Source organism: Meleagris gallopavo, chromosome 5 (genome assembly GCF_905368555.1).
Source record: "Meleagris gallopavo chromosome 5, MGAL_WU_HG_1.1, whole genome shotgun sequence".
NCBI lineage: Eukaryota > Metazoa > Chordata > Aves > Galliformes > Phasianidae > Meleagris > Meleagris gallopavo.
In genome coordinates this window covers 51,584,379-51,610,771 of record NC_139408.1, presented here as the reverse complement: position 1 = coordinate 51,610,771, position 26,393 = coordinate 51,584,379, and the positions used below count along the sequence as shown (strand labels likewise).

The 26,393-nt window shown below is 49.4% G+C and overlaps 1 protein-coding gene across 1 annotated transcript in view; it reads left to right on the top strand.

The window, feature by feature from the left end:
- The window catches only part of AHNAK2 (AHNAK nucleoprotein 2), a 56,711-nt gene extending 30,699 nt beyond the window's left edge, over positions 1–26,012 (top strand). Inside the window, 8 exon segments of the mRNA XM_085225742.1 lie at positions 2,379–2,449; positions 3,065–3,154; positions 3,885–3,941; positions 4,489–4,630; positions 5,368–5,549; positions 6,407–10,283; positions 10,286–12,478; positions 12,481–26,012. Coding sequence (XP_085081868.1) covers positions 2,379–2,449; positions 3,065–3,154; positions 3,885–3,941; positions 4,489–4,630; positions 5,368–5,549; positions 6,407–10,283; positions 10,286–12,478; positions 12,481–24,692 — 18,824 coding nt within the window. The 3' untranslated portion in view covers positions 24,693–26,012.
- The last annotated feature ends 381 nt before the right edge of the window (positions 26,013–26,393 follow it).

Below are 26,393 nucleotides of genomic sequence, written 5' to 3'. Positions count from 1 at the left end.
TCCCCTCTTTTACAGATTTGCTTTTAAGGAAAAAAAATCTGAAGCAAGTCATAGGCGTACTCTACAGTGGGAATGAGGGGTACAAGCCTTCTTGACATAGGCTGACTATGGTGGGAGAGAGAATTAATATAGGTAGAGTCTGGCAAAATCAGGAGGTGGGTGAAAGCTCACAGATTTGTGAGGATGTTTCAGGATGTTTCTGATGACATTTGACATTTTGTCAAGCCTTGATCCCTAGTAAGGACAAGGAAAACAAGCACCTGTCAGCAAGTGTCCAAGCAAGTGAAGCCACCCGTGTGCGTCATACAGCTCTGCTTTGCTTGTTAAATGGCTGATGAAAAATAAGAAACATCTCTCCTGATCTAGGCACAGATGAGATATTATCTAGGCCGAGTCTACCTTTCCACATCCATGCTAAACAAGACTTGGCAGAGTCATTTGTTGTTTTAGAATGTAATCCTGATGGGAAGTAAGTGTTCAAGTTTCACTGTGGGAAGTGATGTAATTATCCTGGGGTTACGAGTAGCCCGCTCTTAGCAACAGGAGGATTTTGAAGCTATTGGCTGCCTAATCATTCTAAATATCCTTGGTTTAAAGCGACTGGTTTTAAAATTTTTACTTGTGCTAGAACCTGTAGGATATACCCTACTGGATGGTGAGATAAATCAACTGTGCAAACTGTGCAGGACCATTCAAATCCCAAGAAAGGAGAACCCCACAGTTGCAGTGCTCTAGTTCTAAACAAATAAAACATCTCTAGAGTAAAACAAGGGAAACAGCAGTGAACCAGTCCAAGAATCCTTCCAGACAATTCTTTCCTTTTACTTTTCCAGTAGCAAAATCATTGGCATCCACCAGGGATTGATGCAGAATTAGCCTTAAAGTGCTGCACTGAAGAGCAAACATTCTAGCAACCCAAGCACTATTCTGTTAAGTCATTCTAATGGACTTCAAAGCTTGTGGGTGGGATTTTCCCAAGTGAAAAATACGGCAATGCCAGAAGTCTGAGTCCCTACTATTTCTTGGAATTTTAGTAACAGCCATAAAATTCGCTGTTGGCACCTGAATCTTTAGAAGCACTAAACAAATTAGACAATAAAACCTCAGTCCTGCAGGTCTTCCCCCAGTATGATACTTATTAATGTGGATGTGGTGAAGAATTTCATGAATGAATTCCAGGTTTCTAGATACACATTTGAACACTCATTTTCTAATTTTGTTCAGCTTCTGAAAACTGCATATACCAGAGCTTTTGAAAAAATCAGACCAATTTCTGTAGGTATTTAATCTGAATTGTGGCCTACAGGAAGACCATTTTCTGCAGTTTTCTAAGTTGATCTTAGTTCTTTGGAGCTAAAATGTCATAGGGCAGATAGTTAAGATGATTTAAATGATGAAGTTAGCCTTGGACTGACCTGGAACATTTCCATCGGAAGCACATCACCATTCATCTTAATGAAGTAGTCCACCACTGATTACATGGTAAAGATTTTTATGAACTTGCCAACACTAACCAATTTTCAGATGCAAAAAAGGTAAGGAAAAAAAATAAATGTAGAATATCAGTAAACTCTGAAAACAAGCTATCAAGACCACAGCCGTTTTAACAAGAGCTTAGCAATTTGTAGAGTGATTGCATGCATATACGAGACATGCTAGCTTGTCTGCACATACAGGATGCAATATCCACAGTCAGAAATATTATTTTCCAGCCCAATAATTCTTTGTTTAAACTAGACAGTGAAAGAGTCATGCAATGTTGCTTGTGGCTGTTCAAGCATATTTTTAAGCCAGGGGATATGTTTAGGCAAGCCAAAACTATGTATGATAATGGCAGTTGCAGAATTGGACCCAAGAGAGAGAGAGAGACAGCTCAATGCCTTGAAAATAACATATCGTGGAGACAGAAAGGAGGTATGATCATCAGGACAAGAATTTCTGTATGTATGTAGAATATCCTGTACATCAGGGAGTGTTCATCTCAGCCATACTGTCAGCTACTGGGTAAGCCTGAATTGCTAAAAATGATGATATATCCATTCTGGTTTCATTCTTTATGGCATTACTTCAGGCATTTCAAAATAAACCTACTTTCAAACAGCCTGTGTCTTTTAGCCCATCCCTCTCTGCCCTGGATACTTTTAAAACTCATGAAAAAAAGAGTCTGTATGACAATCAAAAATTCATGATGCTTACTCTCTGAAAACCACTTTGGAAAGATCAGCCTGATGAGATAAGGAATTTGAACAAAAGCAGTCCTTTCTACAACCAGCCATGCACATTTCCCAGGTGTGCTGCTTGGGGGTTGGCTTGGCAGCTCTTTGCTCTCTGCTTTGCACAGCTCGTATCAACTCCAACAACCTGTGTGCTGCTTTCAGGTTCTGGACGACAGCTAAGACCGGCAGAGCCTCCAGGAGATGCTGATGCTGATGCAGAAGATGAAGATTCTGTGAGTTTTTTAGGTTGTTTTATCCCAAAATCTAGCAAATTATGGCTGCTGATTGTAAACTCATTTCTTTAAAGCTTTATCTATGGTTCATTATCGACTGACTCCACAAGGAAGTATGCTGAGAGTTTGTCAGCCAAGTTCCTTCTGGGACTCCTATATGGTTTGCTTGTTTATAGAGGGCAGTATAGTTTGAAGTTACATGATGCAGAGTTTAACCATGCAAATGAAGCAAGAGATGGCATAAGATGGCCTTTTTTAATTGTTAATAATTGATCTGTTAATACTTTCAGTCTGTCCAGCCCACAGATGCATACAATTCATAAAGTAAATCAAAGCCATTCTATCAGCTCTTCTGTCAATAGGTGCCATTTTTTCCACGTGGAGGAATTCAACGACACATCTTCTCTGATGTTGTGAGCCAGCATAATGAAATAGGAGACATCACTTTCAGGGCATCCCTCATATTGTTGACCAAAGAGTTACTGGTTTATCTTCATTAAACATTACTAATGAAAGATGCTTACACAGAAGGAGATGAAAAAATCTCTCCTAAAAAAATTGGGTCACTGTTTAATGGTGGATGTGTCTGTCCCACCCCTCATTTCTTTCCTGCAGGTTAATGAAGTGGCAGTAGAAGACATCCGTCCAAGGCCACAGGGATCCTCACCAGTTTATGAATATTCCGTAGAAGAAGAATACTTAAAGGTAAGAATACTAAGATTTTATGCAGGCATGGCTTTATTGGATTGATTCAGAGGGCTTTAGCTCCCATAGCTAGCCAAGACTCCTATGTCATGTACATAATGTAGTTGCAGCTGTATTGTCTTCCTACCTACCCTCACCAAAATCCAGGCCGTGTTCATTGATGTTGTGTTGGATTTGTTGTTGGTCATCTTTTTGTTTCTCAGCAAAAAATACAATTGACTGCATTCTTTAAGGAATACGGGACAGAAAGCATCAAGAAATGGCAATGTTTTCTATAATTAAGATATTTAACTGGCTTGAATCTAGTAAATATTTCAAAATCACCTGTACCGGTTAATTTTTCAAGAGAAAAGATTTAATTATTGCAGTCATGTTAAGTAGGCAACATTTTGAAATTGATGCTGAAAGTCAAATAAATGAAAAACATGTATGTTATTCACAAAGATGAAAGCATGAGAAAGGTGTTGTATGAGAAAAATTATCAATGTCTTAATACAGCTGGTCTCCAGCATTCATTTCTGTCAAAGGCATCTAATTTACTGCTGGGGATAATATAGTTAAATCACTACCACTGTACATCATACTTGTACATTCCTGTTTTGCCTCTGTTGCTAATAAAGTCAGCCTCAATTCTTGGTCTAAACCAGGCTTTATAACTGAGGCAGGGCTTTTGTTGTATGCTATGACAGTACAACTTTTGAACACTAAATAATTGAAATCTATGTTTCAGCTGCAGGAAGAAAACAAAAAATATAGTACCGACAAATCAAAACAGAGTCATCCACAGGTCAGTCTAAAAGCACTCAACTGTTTTATGAATGTGGTTTGAAAAAAATTCTGTTACAACACACAGATGTTGATGGGTGAACAGAAAGAAAAAATGGGTAGATAATCAGTTTAGAGTTATTTTGGCTGAGAACTTAACAAGTTGTTTAGATTTGGCACAGGTATGTTCATTTAATTCCTAGTTTGGAGTCCTTCTGTAATTCTTCTAAACACTCTTTAGTCTTCTCTGATTTGAGTACAGCGCAGCAGTAGCTGTTATTAATTCAGGTGCCTAGCATCTTCACAGAAAATGCAGTCCTTCAGCCTTAAGAAATTCCATATGTTTCACATTTTAAAATTATAATCTATTTTGCCTGTGGCTCCGATGCAGCATGGCCTAATATATATGCTTAATTTAATTTAGGACACCCACACCAAGCAGGTGCATTCTCTGCTTTAAATATACTTTCCTGAGCTACTGAAAATATACTTGAGGACAGTAATTGTATGATCTCAAACACTTCAATACGAATTAATACTTTTAAATTCACATCTTTTTCTACACGTAGGAGACAATGGAAGTGACCTTGAAAACAGAAGTGGAAGCTGGTGCTAGTGGTTTTAGCGTGGCTGGTGGAGGAAATGAAGGAATATTTATTAAAAAAGTACTTAAGGAATCTCCTGCTTCAAAAGTGTTTAGTCTGAGAGAAGGTACAGTCCGATTTTCTGATATATTTTTAGTCTTAGAATAATGAGGCACGTAGCTGTGTTTACCTATGGATACCTTCTGATCTGTCATCTCTTTGTATAATTGAAATAATAAATGCCAAACCAGCTAATAATATAACCTTTCCGTATTAATAGTTCTAAAATTGGTTTCTTCAAGAGTAACGAAATGTGAATTGTTTTATATACTGTAAGAAATCTTATTTTTACTCAAACGGTGAAAAGAATATTCAGTAAGTAGTATACACACAATTAAAATGAAAAGAAAGATCAACTTATTCCATTCACAGAGAACCTGCCTTTGATTCTTTTGCAAAATATTATGCAACAAAACTACTCATGATTTAATTAAGAACAAAACTCCAAATTCTAAGTAGTGAAAAATGTAAGAAAATAACGTTACTGTCATGGTGATCAGACCCTGAAGCAGGTTACCCAGAGAAGTTGTGGAGTCACCATGCTTAGAAACATTCAAAACCTGACAGACCTGAGCAACATGCTGTAGCTGACCATGCTCAAAGCAAGACCCTGTCCAAACAGAGCAGTTTGACTAGATGATTTACTGTTCTGTGACTCTAGACTGTGAACATAATTTTGAATTTTAAATGAATGGTAGGTATTGATTATTTTATTCTGCATGTGAACACGAATGCAACAGAATTTGAAGAATCACAAGAAGATACAAACTAATTAAAATAATATCCATCTGATTCCGCTTGCAGGTGATCAGCTTCTAAGTGCTACAATATTTTTTGATAATATCAAATATGAAGATGCACTCAAGATTCTTCAGTATTCAGAGCCATACAGAGTCCAATTCAGCCTGAAAAGAAAAATTTCTGGGAAAGAAGAGCTAGAACATTTTCACTCTACAGCTCAGTACAAAAAGGAACGATTAAGTCAGGTCATTACTTGTCTTATTTACAAAGTTTGGATAACACCATAGTGACATGCTGTGTGGAAATATAGAATAGAAAATACATTCACCTGTCTTCTTAAGACATAGCCATGTGTTTAAACTTAATAAAATTAATACCTGTTGGCATAAAAGCTACAGTCTTGATGTAAGGTGGTGAGTCAGCATTGGTATTGTTGTTAAGTCCACTGACAAAATGAGCGCAGATGAACTGTACTACTTACATTCAATATTCTTTAAAAATGTGAAGCACCAGTAAATATTTTTCTCAAAATCACTGCAAGAAAATTTCTATTAAATATATGTATAATCCCTGATATTTACATACACAAGAGCTCCTCACAGATCTTCACTGCATTCATAGAATCACAAGGTTAGAAAGGACCTATAAGATCATCTAGTCCAACTGTCCTCCCATCACCATTACTACCACAAGCCACTAAACCATATCTCATAGCTCCTCATCCAGATGCCTCTGGAACACTTCAAAATTCTTTCTGTAAATTTTCTCTTCATATCATACAAAAATGAATAATATTTTTACAAACATTATGATAAATATAGATTATAAATATAGACAATTATTGAAACTTCTATTTAATGCAGTGTTTTGCAAAGAAGGTACACCTTCTTAAATCTACATATTACAGTCACGAAATCCATTTACTTAATAGTAATAGTAATCTATTTAATTATCTACTTCATTTTTAGGATTTTTTAAAACGTAACGGAGATAATGTGAATACAAAGCTCAATTTTATACATATTTTATATTACCTCTTTTGTTCTGTGTTGTTTCCATATTATTTTACACTTGATTTAGTAACTACCGTTTGTTCTTTCAGGATAAAGAACTCAGTGAAAGCATTCCTGAAGAAACACTGCATGTTTTGGGAAAAGCTACTTCAGAAGAAGATAGAGAAACATTAATTGTAAACCAAAGGGTTGGAAGAAGCAAAAGACCTAAAAAAGATAGATTATCATGGCCAAAATTCCAGTCAATTAAAAATAAAAAGATACTGGGACACAGAAGATCTCACAGTACATCAGATGCATATGAGCCTGCTATACAGGATATTTCCCCTACAAGCACAGATACAGAGTCTCAACAAGAAATTCATATCAAACAAAAAAAGGGAAGCCAAAAGAAGCTGAAGTTCCCTAGTATTGGATTCAAAATGTACAGATCCAAAACAGAACAACAAGACAAGCAAAAAAAAGAAATAAATGCTACACTGTTATATGAAAAACAAAAAATACATAAAGAAGATATCAGCCTGGAAGGTCCTGAAATACTGACTGTTGAATATACTGCTTCTGCTTCTGAAATGAAAACAGAGGAATTAAATGAAACTTCAACAAAAGACTTAAAAGATGTGGAAAACGGTATTCCCATGTATGCAAAAAAATGCCCTGAAGTTGAAATAAGCATTAAAAAGGAAAAAGAAAAGGAATCAACATTGAAGTATACTGTACCTGAAGTGCAAGATATAACAAGAAAGGTATCAAAGCCAAGTTTAGAAGCAGATCTGAAAGAAACCCCAACAAAGCAAACACCAAAAACCTCATCAAAATCCCGAAAAAAGAAGCAAAAAGGAACAGAAGATAAAACAGAAGGAGAAAACGGAATTAAAGTAGACGTAATGGATCACAAAGCAGAAGTACACATAGAGGAAAGAGGTTTAGAAATAGGTAGAGCTAGAGTTGAATTACAGTCACCCGAGATACTGGAAGCAAGAGAAAAACAAGCAGAAGATGACAAACAGATACCAACAATTCAGAAAACAAAATTTTGGATGTCAGTGCCAAAAAGAAAAGAAACAGACACTAAAAAGATATTAACAAAACCAGAAATAGATGTATCAGATTCAGTACCGGAAACACAGGCTGATAAAGAAATTGACAAAGGAAGGAAAATGGATATGAAAGCTCAGATACCTGCTACAGAAAAAGAAGAATCTACATGGAAAATAACAATACCATCAATCGAAATGGCCACATTACCTGTAGATGATATAAAAATAGAAGACAGCAAAATTGATGTCGAATACACAGTAAAAAAGGATCCGACAGAAGAAAGAAACAAAAAGAGAAGTGACAGAAGTTCAAAGATAGAAATTATTGCAAAGAAAGGAGAAAAAGATGTTGATGGAAAAGAAAGCAAACAAAGATTACCTAAGTTTAAATTACCGACATTTACCTGGGGAACAACAAAAGATGAAACACTCAAACATGAAATTCCAGTCAGTGAGACGATGACTGCCAGCGCTCCCAAAGTGGACGCCAGCCTCCCCGAGGCAGAGGTCAAGGCCGGCGCCGTCGACATCAGCATCTCGGCCCCCGACATCAAGCCGCCCTCCGTGGAGGGCTCCCTCGACCTCCAGGCGCCCAAGGTAGACCTGAAAGTGCCCTCTGCCGAAGGCTCGCTCGACGGAGCCGAGCTGGAAGCCGCGGGCCTCAAAGGCAAGTTTAAGATGCCCAAGTTCGACAAGCCCAAATTCGGAGTGTCGGTGCCCAAGGCGGAAGGGCCCGAAGGCGAGGTCAGCCTGCCCACCGCAGAGGTCGAGCTGCCCTCCGGCACCGTGACGGTCACAGGGGAAGGCCCCTCACTGGACCTCAAAGCTGACGTTTCCGGTGCCAAAACCGAAGGGGCTGGCTGGAAACTGGAGAAGCCCTCCCTCAAAATGCCCAAAGCTGACATCAAAGCTCCCAAGGTGGACATCAGCCTGCCCTCCGTCGACATCACCCTTCCAAAGGCCGGTGTCGACCTGCAGGCGCCCGAGGCGGCGCTCAGCCTCGAGGGGGAGGTAAAAGCCCCGGAGAAGGAGGCCACCAAGGCAAAAGACGGCAAGTTCAAAATGCCCAAGTTCGGCATGCCTTCCTTTGGCTGGTCCAGCAGCAGAGAGGCCAAGGGCACCGTAGCTGCCGATGTGGACGTGAGCCTCAAGGAGCCCCAGGTGACGGCACCCTCGGGAACCGCCGAAGTCGACGTGACCCTGCCCGGGGCCGAGATCCAAGCGCCCGGCGCCGAGGTGACCATCGAGGCGGCCGCCGGCGCAGACGCGGAGAAAGGCCGCTTCAAAATGCCCGACGTCAAGATGCCCAGCGTCAAGCTGCCCAAAGTCAAAGCTCCCCACGTGCAGGTCAGCCTGCCAAAGGCCGAGATCTCGCTGCCCAAAGCCCAGGGCGAAATCCCGGAGGGCGAGCTCGCCCTGCAGGGCCCCGATGCCGAAGGCAGCCTGGACGTGGCTGCCAGCAAAGCGGAGGGCGGCGGCATGAAACTACACATGCCAAAAGTCAAGGTGCCCAGCGTGGCCTTCTCCAAGCCGACCGTCAAGGCTCCCAAAGTCGACGTGGACGTCAGCGTGCCCAAAGTGGACGCCAGCCTCCCCGAGGCAGAGGTCAAGGCCGGCGCCGTCGACATCAGCATCTCGGCCCCCGACATCAAGCCGCCCTCCGTGGAGGGCTCCCTCGACCTCCAGGCGCCCAAGGTAGACCTGAAAGTGCCCTCTGCCGAAGGCTCGCTCGACGGAGCCGAGCTGGAAGCCGCGGGCCTCAAAGGCAAGTTTAAGATGCCCAAGTTCGACAAGCCCAAATTCGGAGTGTCGGTGCCCAAGGCGGAAGGGCCCGAAGGCGAGGTCAGCCTGCCCACCGCAGAGGTCGAGCTGCCCTCCGGCACCGTGACGGTCACAGGGGAAGGCCCCTCACTGGACCTCAAAGCTGACGTTTCCGGTGCCAAAACCGAAGGGGCTGGCTGGAAACTGGAGAAGCCCTCCCTCAAAATGCCCAAAGCTGACATCAAAGCTCCCAAGGTGGACATCAGCCTGCCCTCCGTCGACATCACCCTTCCAAAGGCCGGTGTCGACCTGCAGGCGCCCGAGGCGGCGCTCAGCCTCGAGGGGGAGGTAAAAGCCCCGGAGAAGGAGGCCACCAAGGCAAAAGACGGCAAGTTCAAAATGCCCAAGTTCGGCATGCCTTCCTTTGGCTGGTCCAGCAGCAGAGAGGCCAAGGGCACCGTAGCTGCCGATGTGGACGTGAGCCTCAAGGAGCCCCAGGTGACGGCACCCTCGGGAACCGCCGAAGTCGACGTGACCCTGCCCGGGGCCGAGATCCAAGCGCCCGGCGCCGAGGTGACCATCGAGGCGGCCGCCGGCGCAGACGCGGAGAAAGGCCGCTTCAAAATGCCCGACGTCAAGATGCCCAGCGTCAAGCTGCCCAAAGTCAAAGCTCCCCACGTGCAGGTCAGCCTGCCAAAGGCCGAGATCTCGCTGCCCAAAGCCCAGGGCGAAATCCCGGAGGGCGAGCTCGCCCTGCAGGGCCCCGATGCCGAAGGCAGCCTGGACGTGGCTGCCGGCAAAGCGGAGGGCGGCGGCATGAAACTACACATGCCAAAAGTCAAGGTGCCCAGCGTGGCCTTCTCCAAGCCGACCGTCAAGGCTCCCAAAGTCGACGTGGACGTCAGCGTGCCCAAAGTGGACGCCAGCCTCCCCGAGGCAGAGGTCAAGGCCGGCGCCGTCGACATCAGCATCTCGGCCCCCGACATCAAGCCGCCCTCCGTGGAGGGCTCCCTCGACCTCCAGGCGCCCAAGGTAGACCTGAAAGTGCCCTCTGCCGAAGGCTCGCTCGACGGAGCCGAGCTGGAAGCCGCGGGCCTCAAAGGCAAGTTTAAGATGCCCAAGTTCGACAAGCCCAAATTCGGAGTGTCGGTGCCCAAGGCGGAAGGGCCGAAGGCGAGGTCAGCCTGCCCACCGCAGAGGTCGAGCTGCCCTCCGGCACCGTGACGGTCACAGGGGAAGGCCCCTCACTGGACCTCAAAGCTGACGTTTCCGGTGCCAAAACCGAAGGGGCTGGCTGGAAACTGGAGAAGCCCTCCCTCAAAATGCCCAAAGCTGACATCAAAGCTCCCAAGGTGGACATCAGCCTGCCCTCCGTCGACATCACCCTTCCAAAGGCCGGTGTCGACCTGCAGGCGCCCGAGGCGGCGCTCAGCCTCGAGGGGGAGGTAAAAGCCCCGGAGAAGGAGGCCACCAAGGCAAAAGACGGCAAGTTCAAAATGCCCAAGTTCGGCATGCCTTCCTTTGGCTGGTCCAGCAGCAGAGAGGCCAAGGGCACCGTAGCTGCCGATGTGGACGTGAGCCTCAAGGAGCCCCAGGTGACGGCACCCTCGGGAACCGCCGAAGTCGACGTGACCCTGCCCGGGGCCGAGATCCAAGCGCCCGGCGCCGAGGTGACCATCGAGGCGGCCGCCGGCGCAGACGCGGAGAAAGGCCGCTTCAAAATGCCCGACGTCAAGATGCCCAGCGTCAAGCTGCCCAAAGTCAAAGCTCCCCACGTGCAGGTCAGCCTGCCAAAGGCCGAGATCTCGCTGCCCAAAGCCCAGGGCGAAATCCCGGAGGGCGAGCTCGCCCTGCAGGGCCCCGATGCCGAAGGCAGCCTGGACGTGGCTGCCGGCAAAGCGGAGGGCGGCGGCATGAAACTACACATGCCAAAAGTCAAGGTGCCCAGCGTGGCCTTCTCCAAGCCGACCGTCAAGGCTCCCAAAGTCGACGTGGACGTCAGCGTGCCCAAAGTGGACGCCAGCCTCCCCGAGGCAGAGGTCAAGGCCGGCGCCGTCGACATCAGCATCTCGGCCCCCGACATCAAGCCGCCCTCCGTGGAGGGCTCCCTCGACCTCCAGGCGCCCAAGGTAGACCTGAAAGTGCCCTCTGCCGAAGGCTCGCTCGACGGAGCCGAGCTGGAAGCCGCGGGCCTCAAAGGCAAGTTTAAGATGCCCAAGTTCGACAAGCCCAAATTCGGAGTGTCGGTGCCCAAGGCGGAAGGGCCGGAAGGCGAGGTCAGCCTGCCCACCGCAGAGGTCGAGCTGCCCTCCGGCACCGTGACGGTCACAGGGGAAGGCCCCTCACTGGACCTCAAAGCTGACGTTTCCGGTGCCAAAACCGAAGGGGCTGGCTGGAAACTGGAGAAGCCCTCCCTCAAAATGCCCAAAGCTGACATCAAAGCTCCCAAGGTGGACATCAGCCTGCCCTCTGTCGACATCACCCTTCCAAAGGCCGGTGTCGACCTGCAGGCGCCCGAGGCGGCGCTCAGCCTCGAGGGGGAGGTAAAAGCCCCGGAGAAGGAGGCCACCAAGGCAAAAGACGGCAAGTTCAAAATGCCCAAGTTCGGCATGCCTTCCTTTGGCTGGTCCAGCAGCAGAGAGGCCAAGGGCACCGTAGCTGCCGATGTGGACGTGAGCCTCAAGGAGCCCCAGGTGACGGCACCCTCGGGAACCGCCGAAGTCGACGTGACCCTGCCCGGGGCCGAGATCCAAGCGCCCGGCGCCGAGGTGACCATCGAGGCGGCCGCCGGCGCAGACGCGGAGAAAGGCCGCTTCAAAATGCCCGACGTCAAGATGCCCAGCGTCAAGCTGCCCAAAGTCAAAGCTCCCCACGTGCAGGTCAGCCTGCCAAAGGCCGAGATCTCGCTGCCCAAAGCCCAGGGCGAAATCCCGGAGGGCGAGCTCGCCCTGCAGGGCCCCGATGCCGAAGGCAGCCTGGACGTGGCTGCCGGCAAAGCGGAGGGTGGCGGCATGAAACTACACATGCCAAAAGTCAAGGTGCCCAGCGTGGCCTTCTCCAAGCCGACCGTCAAGGCTCCCAAAGTCGACGTGGACGTCAGCGTGCCCAAAGTGGACGCCAGCCTCCCCGAGGCAGAGGTCAAGGCCGGCGCCGTCGACATCAGCATCTCGGCCCCCGACATCAAGCCGCCCTCCGTGGAGGGCTCCCTCGACCTCCAGGCGCCCAAGGTAGACCTGAAAGTGCCCTCTGCCGAAGGCTCGCTCGACGGAGCCGAGCTGGAAGCCGCGGGCCTCAAAGGCAAGTTTAAGATGCCCAAGTTCGACAAGCCCAAATTCGGAGTGTCGGTGCCCAAGGCGGAAGGGCCGAAGGCGAGGTCAGCCTGCCCACCGCAGAGGTCAAGCTGCCCTCCGGCACCGTGACGGTCACAGGGGAAGGCCCCTCACTGGACCTCAAAGCTGACGTTTCCGGTGCCAAAACCGAAGGGGCTGGCTGGAAACTGGAGAAGCCCTCCCTCAAAATGCCCAAAGCTGACATCAAAGCTCCCAAGGTGGACATCAGCCTGCCCTCCGTCGACATCACCCTTCCAAAGGCCGGTGTCGACCTGCAGGCGCCCGAGGCGGCGCTCAGCCTCGAGGGGGAGGTAAAAGCCCCGGAGAAGGAGGCCACCAAGGCAAAAGACGGCAAGTTCAAAATGCCCAAGTTCGGCATGCCTTCCTTTGGCTGGTCCAGCAGCAGAGAGGCCAAGGGCACCGTAGCTGCCGATGTGGACGTGAGCCTCAAGGAGCCCCAGGTGACGGCACCCTCGGGAACCGCCGAAGTCGACGTGACCCTGCCCGGGGCCGAGATCCAAGCGCCCGGCGCCGAGGTGACCATCGAGGCGGCCGCCGGCGCAGACGCGGAGAAAGGCCGCTTCAAAATGCCCGACGTCAAGATGCCCAGCGTCAAGCTGCCCAAAGTCAAAGCTCCCCACGTGCAGGTCAGCCTGCCAAAGGCCGAGATCTCGCTGCCCAAAGCCCAGGGCGAAATCCCGGAGGGCGAGCTCGCCCTGCAGGGCCCCGATGCCGAAGGCAGCCTGGACGTGGCTGCCGGCAAAGCGGAGGGTGGCGGCATGAAACTACACATGCCAAAAGTCAAGGTGCCCAGCGTGGCCTTCTCCAAGCCGACCGTCAAGGCTCCCAAAGTCGACGTGGACGTCAGCGTGCCCAAAGTGGACGCCAGCCTCCCCGAGGCAGAGGTCAAGGCCGGCGCCGTCGACATCAGCATCTCGGCCCCCGACATCAAGCCGCCCTCCGTGGAGGGCTCCCTCGACCTCCAGGCGCCCAAGGTAGACCTGAAAGTGCCCTCTGCCGAAGGCTCGCTCGACGGAGCCGAGCTGGAAGCCGCGGGCCTCAAAGGCAAGTTTAAGATGCCCAAGTTCGACAAGCCCAAATTCGGAGTGTCGGTGCCCAAGGCGGAAGGGCCCGAAGGCGAGGTCAGCCTGCCCACCGCAGAGGTCAAGCTGCCCTCCGGCACCGTGACGGTCACAGGGGAAGGCCCCTCACTGGACCTCAAAGCTGACGTTTCCGGTGCCAAAACCGAAGGGGCTGGCTGGAAACTGGAGAAGCCCTCCCTCAAAATGCCCAAAGCTGACATCAAAGCTCCCAAGGTGGACATCAGCCTGCCCTCCGTCGACATCACCCTTCCAAAGGCCGGTGTCGACCTGCAGGCGCCCGAGGCGGCGCTCAGCCTCGAGGGGGAGGTAAAAGCCCCGGAGAAGGAGGCCACCAAGGCAAAAGACGGCAAGTTCAAAATGCCCAAGTTCGGCATGCCTTCCTTTGGCTGGTCCAGCAGCAGAGAGGCCAAGGGCACCGTAGCTGCCGATGTGGACGTGAGCCTCAAGGAGCCCCAGGTGACGGCACCCTCGGGAACCGCCGAAGTCGACGTGACCCTGCCCGGGGCCGAGATCCAAGCGCCCGGCGCCGAGGTGACCATCGAGGCGGCCGCCGGCGCAGACGCGGAGAAAGGCCGCTTCAAAATGCCCGACGTCAAGATGCCCAGCGTCAAGCTGCCCAAAGTCAAAGCTCCCCACGTGCAGGTCAGCCTGCCAAAGGCCGAGATCTCGCTGCCCAAAGCCCAGGGCGAAATCCCGGAGGGCGAGCTCGCCCTGCAGGGCCCCGATGCCGAAGGCAGCCTGGACGTGGCTGCCGGCAAAGCGGAGGGCGGCGGCATGAAACTACACATGCCAAAAGTCAAGGTGCCCAGCGTGGCCTTCTCCAAGCCGACCGTCAAGGCTCCCAAAGTCGACGTGGACGTCAGCGTGCCCAAAGTGGACGCCAGCCTCCCCGAGGCAGAGGTCAAGGCCGGCGCCGTCGACATCAGCATCTCGGCCCCCGACATCAAGCCGCCCTCCGTGGAGGGCTCCCTCGACCTCCAGGCGCCCAAGGTAGACCTGAAAGTGCCCTCTGCCGAAGGCTCGCTCGACGGAGCCGAGCTGGAAGCCGCGGGCCTCAAAGGCAAGTTTAAGATGCCCAAGTTCGACAAGCCCAAATTCGGAGTGTCGGTGCCCAAGGCGGAAGGGCCCGAAGGCGAGGTCAGCCTGCCCACCGCAGAGGTCAAGCTGCCCTCCGGCACCGTGACGGTCACAGGGGAAGGCCCCTCACTGGACCTCAAAGCTGACGTTTCCGGTGCCAAAACCGAAGGGGCTGGCTGGAAACTGGAGAAGCCCTCCCTCAAAATGCCCAAAGCTGACATCAAAGCTCCCAAGGTGGACATCAGCCTGCCCTCCGTCGACATCACCCTTCCAAAGGCCGGTGTCGACCTGCAGGCGCCCGAGGCGGCGCTCAGCCTCGAGGGGGAGGTAAAAGCCCCGGAGAAGGAGGCCACCAAGGCAAAAGACGGCAAGTTCAAAATGCCCAAGTTCGGCATGCCTTCCTTTGGCTGGTCCAGCAGCAGAGAGGCCAAGGGCACCGTAGCTGCCGATGTGGACGTGAGCCTCAAGGAGCCCCAGGTGACGGCACCCTCGGGAACCGCCGAAGTCGACGTGACCCTGCCCGGGGCCGAGATCCAAGCGCCCGGCGCCGAGGTGACCATCGAGGCGGCCGCCGGCGCAGACGCGGAGAAAGGCCGCTTCAAAATGCCCGACGTCAAGATGCCCAGCGTCAAGCTGCCCAAAGTCAAAGCTCCCCACGTGCAGGTCAGCCTGCCAAAGGCCGAGATCTCGCTGCCCAAAGCCCAGGGCGAAATCCCGGAGGGCGAGCTCGCCCTGCAGGGCCCCGATGCCGAAGGCAGCCTGGACGTGGCTGCCGGCAAAGCGGAGGGCGGCGGCATGAAACTACACATGCCAAAAGTCAAGGTGCCCAGCGTGGCCTTCTCCAAGCCGACCGTCAAGGCTCCCAAAGTCGACGTGGACGTCAGCGTGCCCAAAGTGGACGCCAGCCTCCCCGAGGCAGAGGTCAAGGCCGGCGCCGTCGACATCAGCATCTCGGCCCCCGACATCAAGCCGCCCTCCGTGGAGGGCTCCCTCGACCTCCAGGCGCCCAAGGTAGACCTGAAAGTGCCCTCTGCCGAAGGCTCGCTCGACGGAGCCGAGCTGGAAGCCGCGGGCCTCAAAGGCAAGTTTAAGATGCCCAAGTTCGACAAGCCCAAATTCGGAGTGTCGGTGCCCAAGGCGGAAGGGCCCGAAGGCGAGGTCAGCCTGCCCACCGCAGAGGTCGAGCTGCCCTCCGGCACCGTGACGGTCACAGGGGAAGGCCCCTCACTGGACCTCAAAGCTGACGTTTCCGGTGCCAAAACCGAAGGGGCTGGCTGGAAACTGGAGAAGCCCTCCCTCAAAATGCCCAAAGCTGACATCAAAGCTCCCAAGGTGGACATCAGCCTGCCCTCCGTCGACATCACCCTTCCAAAGGCCGGTGTCGACCTGCAGGCGCCCGAGGCGGCGCTCAGCCTCGAGGGGGAGGTAAAAGCCCCGGAGAAGGAGGCCACCAAGGCAAAAGACGGCAAGTTCAAAATGCCCAAGTTCGGCATGCCTTCCTTTGGCTGGTCCAGCAGCAGAGAGGCCAAGGGCACCGTAGCTGCCGATGTGGACGTGAGCCTCAAGGAGCCCCAGGTGACGGCACCCTCGGGAACCGCCGAAGTCGACGTGACCCTGCCCGGGGCCGAGATCCAAGCGCCCGGCGCCGAGGTGACCATCGAGGCGGCCGCCGGCGCAGACGCGGAGAAAGGCCGCTTCAAAATGCCCGACGTCAAGATGCCCAGCGTCAAGCTGCCCAAAGTCAAAGCTCCCCACGTGCAGGTCAGCCTGCCAAAGGCCGAGATCTCGCTGCCCAAAGCCCAGGGCGAAATCCCGGAGGGCGAGCTCGCCCTGCAGGGCCCCGATGCCGAAGGCAGCCTGGACGTGGCTGCCGGCAAAGCGGAGGGTGGCGGCATGAAACTACACATGCCAAAAGTCAAGGTGCCCAGCGTGGCCTTCTCCAAGCCGACCGTCAAGGCTCCCAAAGTCGACGTGGACGTCAGCGTGCCCAAAGTGGACGCCAGCCTCCCCGAGGCAGAGGTCAAGGCCGGCGCCGTCGACATCAGCATCTCGGCCCCCGACATCAAGCCGCCCTCCGTGGAGGGCTCCCTCGACCTCCAGGCGCCCAAGGTAGACCTGAAAGTGCCCTCTGCCGAAGGCTCGCTCGACGGAGCCGAGCTGGAAGCCGCGGGCCTCAAAGGCAAGTTTAAGATGCCCAAGTTCGACAAGCCCAAATTCGGAGTGTCGGTGCCCAAGGCGGAAGGGCCCGAAGGCGAGGTCAGCCTGCCCACCGCAGAGGTCAAGCTGCCCTCCGGCCCCGTGACGGTCACAGGGGAAGGCCCCTCACTGGACCTCAAAGCTGACGTTTCCGGTGCCAAAACCGAAGGGGCTGGCTGGAAACTGGAGAAGCCCTCCCTCAAAATGCCCAAAGCTGACATCAAAGCTCCCAAGGTGGACATCAGCCTGCCCTCCGTCGACATCACCCTTCCAAAGGCCGGTGTCGACCTGCAGGCGCCCGAGGCGGCGCTCAGCCTCGAGGGGGAGGTAAAAGCCCCGGAGAAGGAGGCCACCAAGGCAAAAGACGGCAAGTTCAAAATGCCCAAGTTCGGCATGCCTTCCTTTGGCTGGTCCAGCAGCAGAGAGGCCAAGGGCACCGTAGCTGCCGATGTGGACGTGAGCCTCAAGGAGCCCCAGGTGACGGCACCCTCGGGAACCGCCGAAGTCGACGTGACCCTGCCCGGGGCCGAGATCCAAGCGCCCGGCGCCGAGGTGACCATCGAGGCGGCCGCCGGCGCAGACGCGGAGAAAGGCCGCTTCAAAATGCCCGACGTCAAGATGCCCAGCGTCAAGCTGCCCAAAGTCAAAGCTCCCCACGTGCAGGTCAGCCTGCCAAAGGCCGAGATCTCGCTGCCCAAAGCCCAGGGCGAAATCCCGGAGGGCGAGCTCGCCCTGCAGGGCCCCGATGCCGAAGGCAGCCTGGACGTGGCTGCCGGCAAAGCGGAGGGCGGCGGCATGAAACTACACATGCCAAAAGTCAAGGTGCCCAGCGTGGCCTTCTCCAAGCCGACCGTCAAGGCTCCCAAAGTCGACGTGGACGTCAGCGTGCCCAAAGTGGACGCCAGCCTCCCCGAGGCAGAGGTCAAGGCCGGCGCCGTCGACATCAGCATCTCGGCCCCCGACATCAAGCCGCCCTCCGTGGAGGGCTCCCTCGACCTCCAGGCGCCCAAGGTAGACCTGAAAGTGCCCTCTGCCGAAGGCTCGCTCGACGGAGCCGAGCTGGAAGCCGCGGGCCTCAAAGGCAAGTTTAAGATGCCCAAGTTCGACAAGCCCAAATTCGGAGTGTCGGTGCCCAAGGCGGAAGGGCCCGAAGGCGAGGTCAGCCTGCCCACCGCAGAGGTCGAGCTGCCCTCCGGCACCGTGACGGTCACAGGGGAAGGCCCCTCACTGGACCTCAAAGCTGACGTTTCCGGTGCCAAAACCGAAGGGGCTGGCTGGAAACTGGAGAAGCCCTCCCTCAAAATGCCCAAAGCTGACATCAAAGCTCCCAAGGTGGACATCAGCCTGCCCTCCGTCGACATCACCCTTCCAAAGGCCGGTGTCGACCTGCAGGCGCCCGAGGCGGCGCTCAGCCTCGAGGGGGAGGTAAAAGCCCCGGAGAAGGAGGCCACCAAGGCAAAAGACGGCAAGTTCAAAATGCCCAAGTTCGGCATGCCTTCCTTTGGCTGGTCCAGCAGCAGAGAGGCCAAGGGCACCGTAGCTGCCGATGTGGACGTGAGCCTCAAGGAGCCCCAGGTGACGGCACCCTCGGGAACCGCTGAAGTCGACGTGACCCTGCCCGGGGCCGAGATCCAAGCGCCCGGCGCCGAGGTGACCATCGAGGCGGCCGCCGGCGCAGACGCGGAGAAAGGCCGCTTCAAAATGCCCGACGTCAAGATGCCCAGCGTCAAGCTGCCCAAAGTCAAAGCTCCCCACGTGCAGGTCAGCCTGCCAAAGGCCGAGATCTCGCTGCCCAAAGCCCAGGGCGAAATCCCGGAGGGCGAGCTCGCCCTGCAGGGCCCCGATGCCGAAGGCAGCCTGGACGTGGCTGCCGGCAAAGCGGAGGGCGGCGGCATGAAACTACACATGCCAAAAGTCAAGGTGCCCAGCGTGGCCTTCTCCAAGCCGACCGTCAAGGCTCCCAAAGTCGACGTGGACGTCAGCGTGCCCAAAGTGGACGCCAGCCTCCCCGAGGCAGAGGTCAAGGCCGGCGCCGTCGACATCAGCATCTCGGCCCCCGACATCAAGCCGCCCTCCGTGGAGGGCTCCCTCGACCTCCAGGCGCCCAAGGTAGACCTGAAAGTGCCCTCTGCCGAAGGCTCGCTCGACAGAGCCGAGCTGGAAGCCGCGGGCCTCAAAGGCAAGTTTAAGATGCCCAAGTTCGACAAGCCCAAATTCGGAGTGTCGGTGCCCAAGGCGGAAGGGCCCGAAGGCGAGGTCAGCCTGCCCACCGCAGAGGTCGAGCTGCCCTCCGGCACCGTGACGGTCACAGGGGAAGGCCCCTCACTGGACCTCAAAGCTGACGTTTCCGGTGCCAAAACCGAAGGGGCTGGCTGGAAACTGGAGAAGCCCTCCCTCAAAATGCCCAAAGCTGACATCAAAGCTCCCAAGGTGGACATCAGCCTGCCCTCCGTCGACATCACCCTTCCAAAGGCCGGTGTCGACCTGCAGGCGCCCGAGGCGGCGCTCAGCCTCGAGGGGGAGGTAAAAGCCCCGGAGAAGGAGGCCACCAAGGCAAAAGACGGCAAGTTCAAAATGCCCAAGTTCGGCATGCCTTCCTTTGGCTGGTCCAGCAGCAGAGAGGCCAAGGGCACCGTAGCTGCCGATGTGGACGTGAGTCTCAAGGAGCCTCCACATGACATCACCCTACCTGGTGCTGAGATACAAGCACCTGACATTGCTGTTACCTCTAGTTCATCCTCTGTAAGGGAGGATTCTAATGGCAAATCTAAAGGTTCTTTATTCAGTATGCATAGAGTTTCACTTTCTAAACGTTCAAAGCTTGAGCTTCAGAGTAAGTCTACTACTGAATGTTCTGAGTCAGAGTCTATTTGTTATTCTGTAACAGAGGAGTCTCCTGCTGTTATTTCTGGCAGTGTCGGAAGTAAACCTGCTCCTGACTTTAAGGGAGACAGCTCTTCTAAAAGCAGTAAATTTAGAATTCCTAGTTTGGGTTTCTCCAAAGTTGATATTAGTTCTTCTAAGTTTGATCCAGATTCCCCATTATCAAAAGAGGATATAACTCTTACCAAATATCAAATGAATGTAGCAGAATCTGAATCAAAAATTTCATCTTCTGCTGATATGAACATTTCATTTACAGATTTTGAGATTTTGAATGCAGAAGGTTCTTGTGAACAAGGAAGTATAAAGCCAGGAAGAGTAAAATCACCAACTGCTGAGTTGTGTGTTAGTGACACAGAATATACCGTTAAAATACCTAAGTTCCGAAAACCAAAGTTTGGAATTTCTTGGTCAAAGGGAAAACCACCAGAAATTGATGTTGGTTCCAAATCTGAATCTCAATTTTCCCAGGAAAAGATGACATCTGAAACGTTTGATATTGAAAATCCAGCTCAGATTCCTGAATCTGAGTTTGGCCTAAATATGCCAAAGCCGTCACCTGAATTTGTTATGGGTCCTTCAGTTTTGGATGTTAGTCTTCCATCACCGGAGGTTACCATGCAGAAGTTAGAAAAGGATATTCATGGTCCAGAGTGCAGGAAAGAGCACTCTGGTGAGAAGGACACTGAGGAGAAAGAAAGCAAATTTAAAATGTCAAAATTCAAACTACTGTCATTTAATTGGTCCCCAAAGAAAGAAGCTGTTGCTCCTTCTGAAGCTGAAGGGCATCTGGAAGAATCTGAAGTTGAAGGACCCAAAATAGAAATGGATATTAGCATGCCTGCAGGTGAGGTCATACTTACTGCTTGTGAACAAGATGACCTGAACCAGAAATCAGCTGCTGTTGATATTCCTTCCTCAGGTACTAAGATGACAACTGAAGCCTTGCTTGAGGTAAAGAGTCCTGAGGCAAGTGTTGAAAGAATATCAAGTGAAATTGCCATGAGTAGTGTAGAAATAAAAGTTGAAGGTCCTGAAGGGAAAACAAAAATGTCAAAATTCCAAATGCCAAAGTTTGGAATGACAAATTCTAAAGGGAAAGGATCAGAAAAGGAGGTCAGCCAAACCAAATCAGAAGCCAAGGTTCCCCAACTAAAAGCTACGATAGAAATAGCTGACATTGCCGTGGAAGCACCAAATTTGGAGGTGGAATGTACTGAAGGAAAAGAATCTTCCAGCTCTAAATTGAAAATAACCAAAGCTGAAAAGAAGGCATCAGAAGCTGATACTCACTTCCCAATGGGTGAGATTTCTATCTCAAAAACAGACAGTGATATTCAAGATTCAGATATGGTACTAAAAATTAAAGAGGAAACAAAGCACAGGAATGAAGACGGAGAAGAGAAAGAAGGACATTTCAAAATGCCAAAATTCAAACTTCCATCCTTCAGTTGGTCACCAAAGAAGGAAGCAACTGTTAAGGCAGATTCTGAAGCAAATTTAGAAGACAATCAAGTTGCTGTATCATCAGGTGGAATAGACACAGAAGTGGAAGGAACCGTAGCTGATGATCAAGGCCCCAGGCCTGCTGTTGATCTGGAAATACCTGCTGGAAAAGATCAACAGAAAAGTCCAATTAAAAAGCCTCAGTTTGTCATGCCTAAAATTTCACTTTCCAAGATCAAGATTCCCAAATCTCAGGGACATTCATTAAAAGTTGAAGCTGGAAGTACTGTAACTAAAACAGAAAGAGATGGAGTTGATTCAATACAGATACCTGATATAGAAAGAAGTCATTCCACACAGACAGAAGAAGGGGCACAAATAAGCATAAAAACAGCTGCAGTTAAGATCCCCACTTTGGAGCTTTCCAAAACAGAAGCCTTCCAAGCTGATTTGGGAGTCAGCTCAGCCAAGATCGATACTGCTCCAACTGTTTCAGAGGAAAGTTTTCAACAGGTTGTCCTAAAATCGAGTTCTGATAAAGATTCTATTCAAAAAACAGGCATTGAGTTCCCCAAAGGAGAAACTTCAGCTGAACTGAGAAGCACCAAAATAGCAACAGAAGGATCATTAGTTATGGATGGAAGAAAGATGAAATTGGAAGGTCACGATGTACAGATAAAAATGCCCAAATTCCAGAAGCCAAAGTTTGGAATCTCCCTGACAAAAGGGAAAGGCCCAGATCCAGAGATCAGCTCTCCAAAATTAGAAGCTGAGCTACCTCAGCTAAAAATGACAGCAGAAGTTGCTGACATTACTGGGAGAGTGCCAGCATCAGAATTTACATCTGATATGGCAGATCCTGGGCTAGAGGTTTGTGCTTCGAAGGCAAAAACACCCCAAGTTCTGACGGCTGTCATTGAAGCTCCAAAGGTAGACATAAGTCCCCAGTCAGAGTCTAAAGCAGTGACAGAGGGACACGCTGAGAGCCTTAAGGAGAAAGAAATCAAAACAGAAGAAGAAATGAAAGCTGAAGAAGCTCAGACTGAAGAACATCAGGGATGGTTTAAAATGCCAAAATTCAGAATACCTGCATTTGGCCGCACATCCTTAAAGGAAAAGAAGGGTGATACTGATGTTGAAAGAAGTCTAGAAAAGCCTCAGGCAGGCATTCCTTCTGCCAAAGTACAAACTGAAGCTGAAATTACTATTGGAAAAGAAGAAACTCCAAAATTAGGAGATTCTGTGGAGAGTTCTGTTATTAGCTTGCCACAGGTAGAAGGAGATATTTCATTATCTGCAGAAAGCAGAGATAGTAGAGTGAATATTCAAAAAACTGAAACTTACGCAGAGATAGTTAAGCGTGGTGCTGAAGGACAAAAAATGCACAGTTCAGAATTTACAGTGTCTTCAGTGGAATTATCTAAAATGGAAATAAGTGCTTCAATAATTGACAGAGATAACAGTTCACCAAGTAAGTTCCCTAAGGGTATACTGACTCTTCAAGACCAAAAAGTCAAATCACAGGACATAGATACTCCAAAAGTAGAAAGTTCCACTGAACTAAAGACTTCAAGTGGAGAATTTAAAACATTATCAGGTGAAATTACTCTGGAGAGAACACAGGAAAAAACAGATGCAAATCTTGCAAAGGGAGGATTAGACCTTCAAAATCAAGGGGCAGTGATTAAAACAGTAAAGATAAGGACAAGTGAGATGAAAATTGTAGGAAAAGACAGTGAATTAAAATGGTCTACAGGTGAGTGGGCTACTGCAAAGGGATCAGAAGATGCTGTTTATGTTGCAGCTAAGTTGGAAGATTTAAAGGTAGATGTTCCAGAAGTGAAAACAGATGTTGAAATTGAGAGGGTAGATCCTGAAATGGAACGTCAAGTGAAACGTGTTGAAAAGGATGTGTCTGCAAATGTGGAGGCGCAAGTAGAAGACAGTGCAGAAGCAAGTAAAATTAAAACATACAAATTTAAGATTCCAAAGTTTGGAGTATTACATTCAGAAGCGAAGGGTTTTGAAGATGATATCAGTTTGCTAAAGTCAGGAGCTGTTTCAGTGTCTAAAACTGAAATAGGCAGAGTGGAAACGCAGTTACAAAAATCAGAAGGATCCATTGGCCCAACAAGTCCAACTATAGATCACAAAGAATCATGTGCTAGAATAACAGTGGAAACAGTGGACAAGTCACAAGGTGGTCCAGAAGTAAATATAAAAATTCCCAAACTAAAAATACCAAGATTCACTTTCAGAGTTCTCCCAAGTGAAGCTGATGTTTCACTGTCAAAAGTGGTAACAGATCCAAAAGGAACTAGTGCTGACATTGAAGTGGTGCACTTGCAAGCAAGCTCTACTATCCCCGAGGAAATACCAGAGACTCTGGAAGGTGATATTCAGAAAGCAAAAAGCAAAATTCTAACACTTACTGAACCTGACATTAAAACAGCACAGATGACTGCTACCATAGACTCCTGCCTTTCAAATGCAGGGCAAGACATTCATTGGTCATACGTAGAAGGCCAAGAAGAGAGAGAGAAAGTAGAACCTGAACATGTTTCTATTGAAAGGTGTGAAATTTACTCTACCCAGATACTGAAGGAATCAGAGATTCTCTCATCAGAAGTTAAAACTGCTACTTTGGGATTTTCATTGCTCAAGGCAAAGTTGCCTGAATCACATAGCAACTTAGAAGTGCTAGTCCAGCAGAGCCCTTCAATGGAAAATGCATCATCAGTGAACAAACCTGACCATTCTGATGAAAGTTTTGCAGTAAGTGCACAGAGGACTGTCACTGCTGAGCTTAAACTATGTGACAAACCACACAGTGAGACTGAAGAATCTAGCGGAATGATAGGTTTACCAACATTAAAAACATTTGCTGCTGAAGTAAAGCCTTCCAGTAAACCTGAAGAGAGTCATTCTGACAAGGCACCAGAGAAAATAGCTGCAGCTCCTCTCTCTAAAGATGAGGATATAGCTGAAGCACAAGAAGATGAAGAAAAGTATGTAACTAATGAAAAAGAAAAGGCTGACAGCAAAAGGTCTCCTGGAAGATTCAAATTTTGGCTTCCAAGCATTGGCTTTTCATCTTCTGGTGATGAAACAAGCTCAGATTCAAAAACAGAAGTAAAAAAATCAGAAGAAACAAAGCCAGAAGATATGAAACCTGCTGACACATCAGTTATTGATTCTTCTAAGCAAACTGAAAAAACTGGATGGTTTAGATTTCCCAAACTAGGTTTCACATCTCCTTCCAAAAAAGCTAAGACTGTTGACAAAGAAGAGACAGGTGATAAAGAGAGAAGAATATCAGATGAAGATAGCCCTTCAGATAAACCTGATGTATTTTTTGATGCACAGGAAAGCTTATCACCTAAAGAAATAGCCGAGAGTGAAAAACAAGAAATTGACGGGACTTCATCTAATATTCCAGTTTCTCAAACTATCGTTACATCTTCAGCAAGGACTGAACTAATCTTGTTGGAGGAAGAAAAAGCTAGTCAACCTAATATCCCTGGGGATGCAACCAAATGAAGATTGTCTTCTGCCAACCACCCAGAGAAAAGAGAATAATCTAACAGGAGAAAAGTTAAAAAAAAAAAAAAAAAAAATTAAAAATTCCTAATTTGCCAGTAACCAAAAATTAAACAAAACCTACAGGTGATATTTATGAAAACAGTTCCTTGAAGAGAATTTACCACACCTAAATCTTCCTGTACTTGAATGTGCTATACTGTTGTATGGGGCTGCTGAACCACAGCCTGAACCTGTGATTGATCACCTGAGGCAAGCAATGAGTCAGCCACAGGAGCACAGGTGAAGGCAATTCACCTGTGCTGCAGGAAAGGGTGGAGTCTGGCTCCACCTCTCCTAGACCCATTTAAGAGCTGACTGCTGGGGGGAAGGATCTCTTCTGGAGATCTGCTCCACTGGAGTCTATTTTGTGAGCCGAGGATAGGGTGAGTGTCTTTCTTTTCCTACTCTAATATAATAATTACATCAGCCAAGCTCCTGGATATACTATGCCATCTGTATATTCATTAATTATTCAACTCTGCACTAATAAAAATAGTGATCTTTCCAAATCTGCTCCAAAGGCAAGAACAGGTAGAGGAGAGTTCATAGTTCTAATAAGGTCTGAAAAGATACCTGAACCATGAAAGTAAACCTTTGAAAGACTCAATGACAGCAAAATGTCTTGTTAAATACGCTTCTCAAAAACACGCCAGTTAGGGTTAGATGATATATTATTTGCAGAGCAGAGTATAAACTAGTACTATGAGAATTATATTTACCTGTTTAGATTTTGGATCTCTCTGACTTATTTTTGCTTTCTTACTAAAGCATCTTTCTGTATTTCAGCTAAAGTAAACATATACTCTCCACAATCACTTTAAAAAGCAGAATAAAAACAAAATACTAGTGTAGACAGACAGAGACTTTACCCCTTCCTCTCTTCCCATGTTTTTGTTTTTTTTTTTTTAATTATTGTGGTGGGTCATATTTAGCCTTAAAAGATTAATAAATAAATAAATTCAAGACAAAAAAAAAATATTTCACATTCTTAAGGTACCCAAATAATGGTGATAACTATTATAAAAATGTGGATAAATAAATTTTTATGTGTATATTTACTGAATAGTTAAATGCACAGAATGATCTGCCATGCTTTGGTGGAATTGCTTCAGATATTTTTTGGGAAAGAAGATGTATATAGTTATTTACCTCTTTGTTTATATTAATGCTTCTCTCAAGTGCACAGCCAAAACCAGAGTGCATATATGACGGCCTTCATATGTATCATTAAAACACTACATTCTTAATTCACAATAAATTCACTACATGGAAAAATAACATGAGTAGCCTGAGTTACTGCTAGTGCCACTAACATTGGCTCACTCTCAAAACTACAGCTGGAAATGCCAGCCTAAATTTGCATAAGATTTGATCATCACCCACTCTCTGCTGAAATGACTGCCTAATGGCAGCGTGGTTTCTAAATATGATGGTGTTGGATACAAACTAATTTGAGACTTTTCACCCATTGCATTTCTGAGTTTTGTAGATTTGCGTGTGTAGTCATGCTTCTTTATGGTGCTTTTCTCATCCTATATTTTCTTTCTCCACGTTCTATTTACAACAGGGAAAAGAGACAAAGCAAATTGTTCAGAAATTTAGTTATAAAGGAAATGTACTTGGTTGTGTAACCATGTGGGACTTGAGGCGTTCTCCATT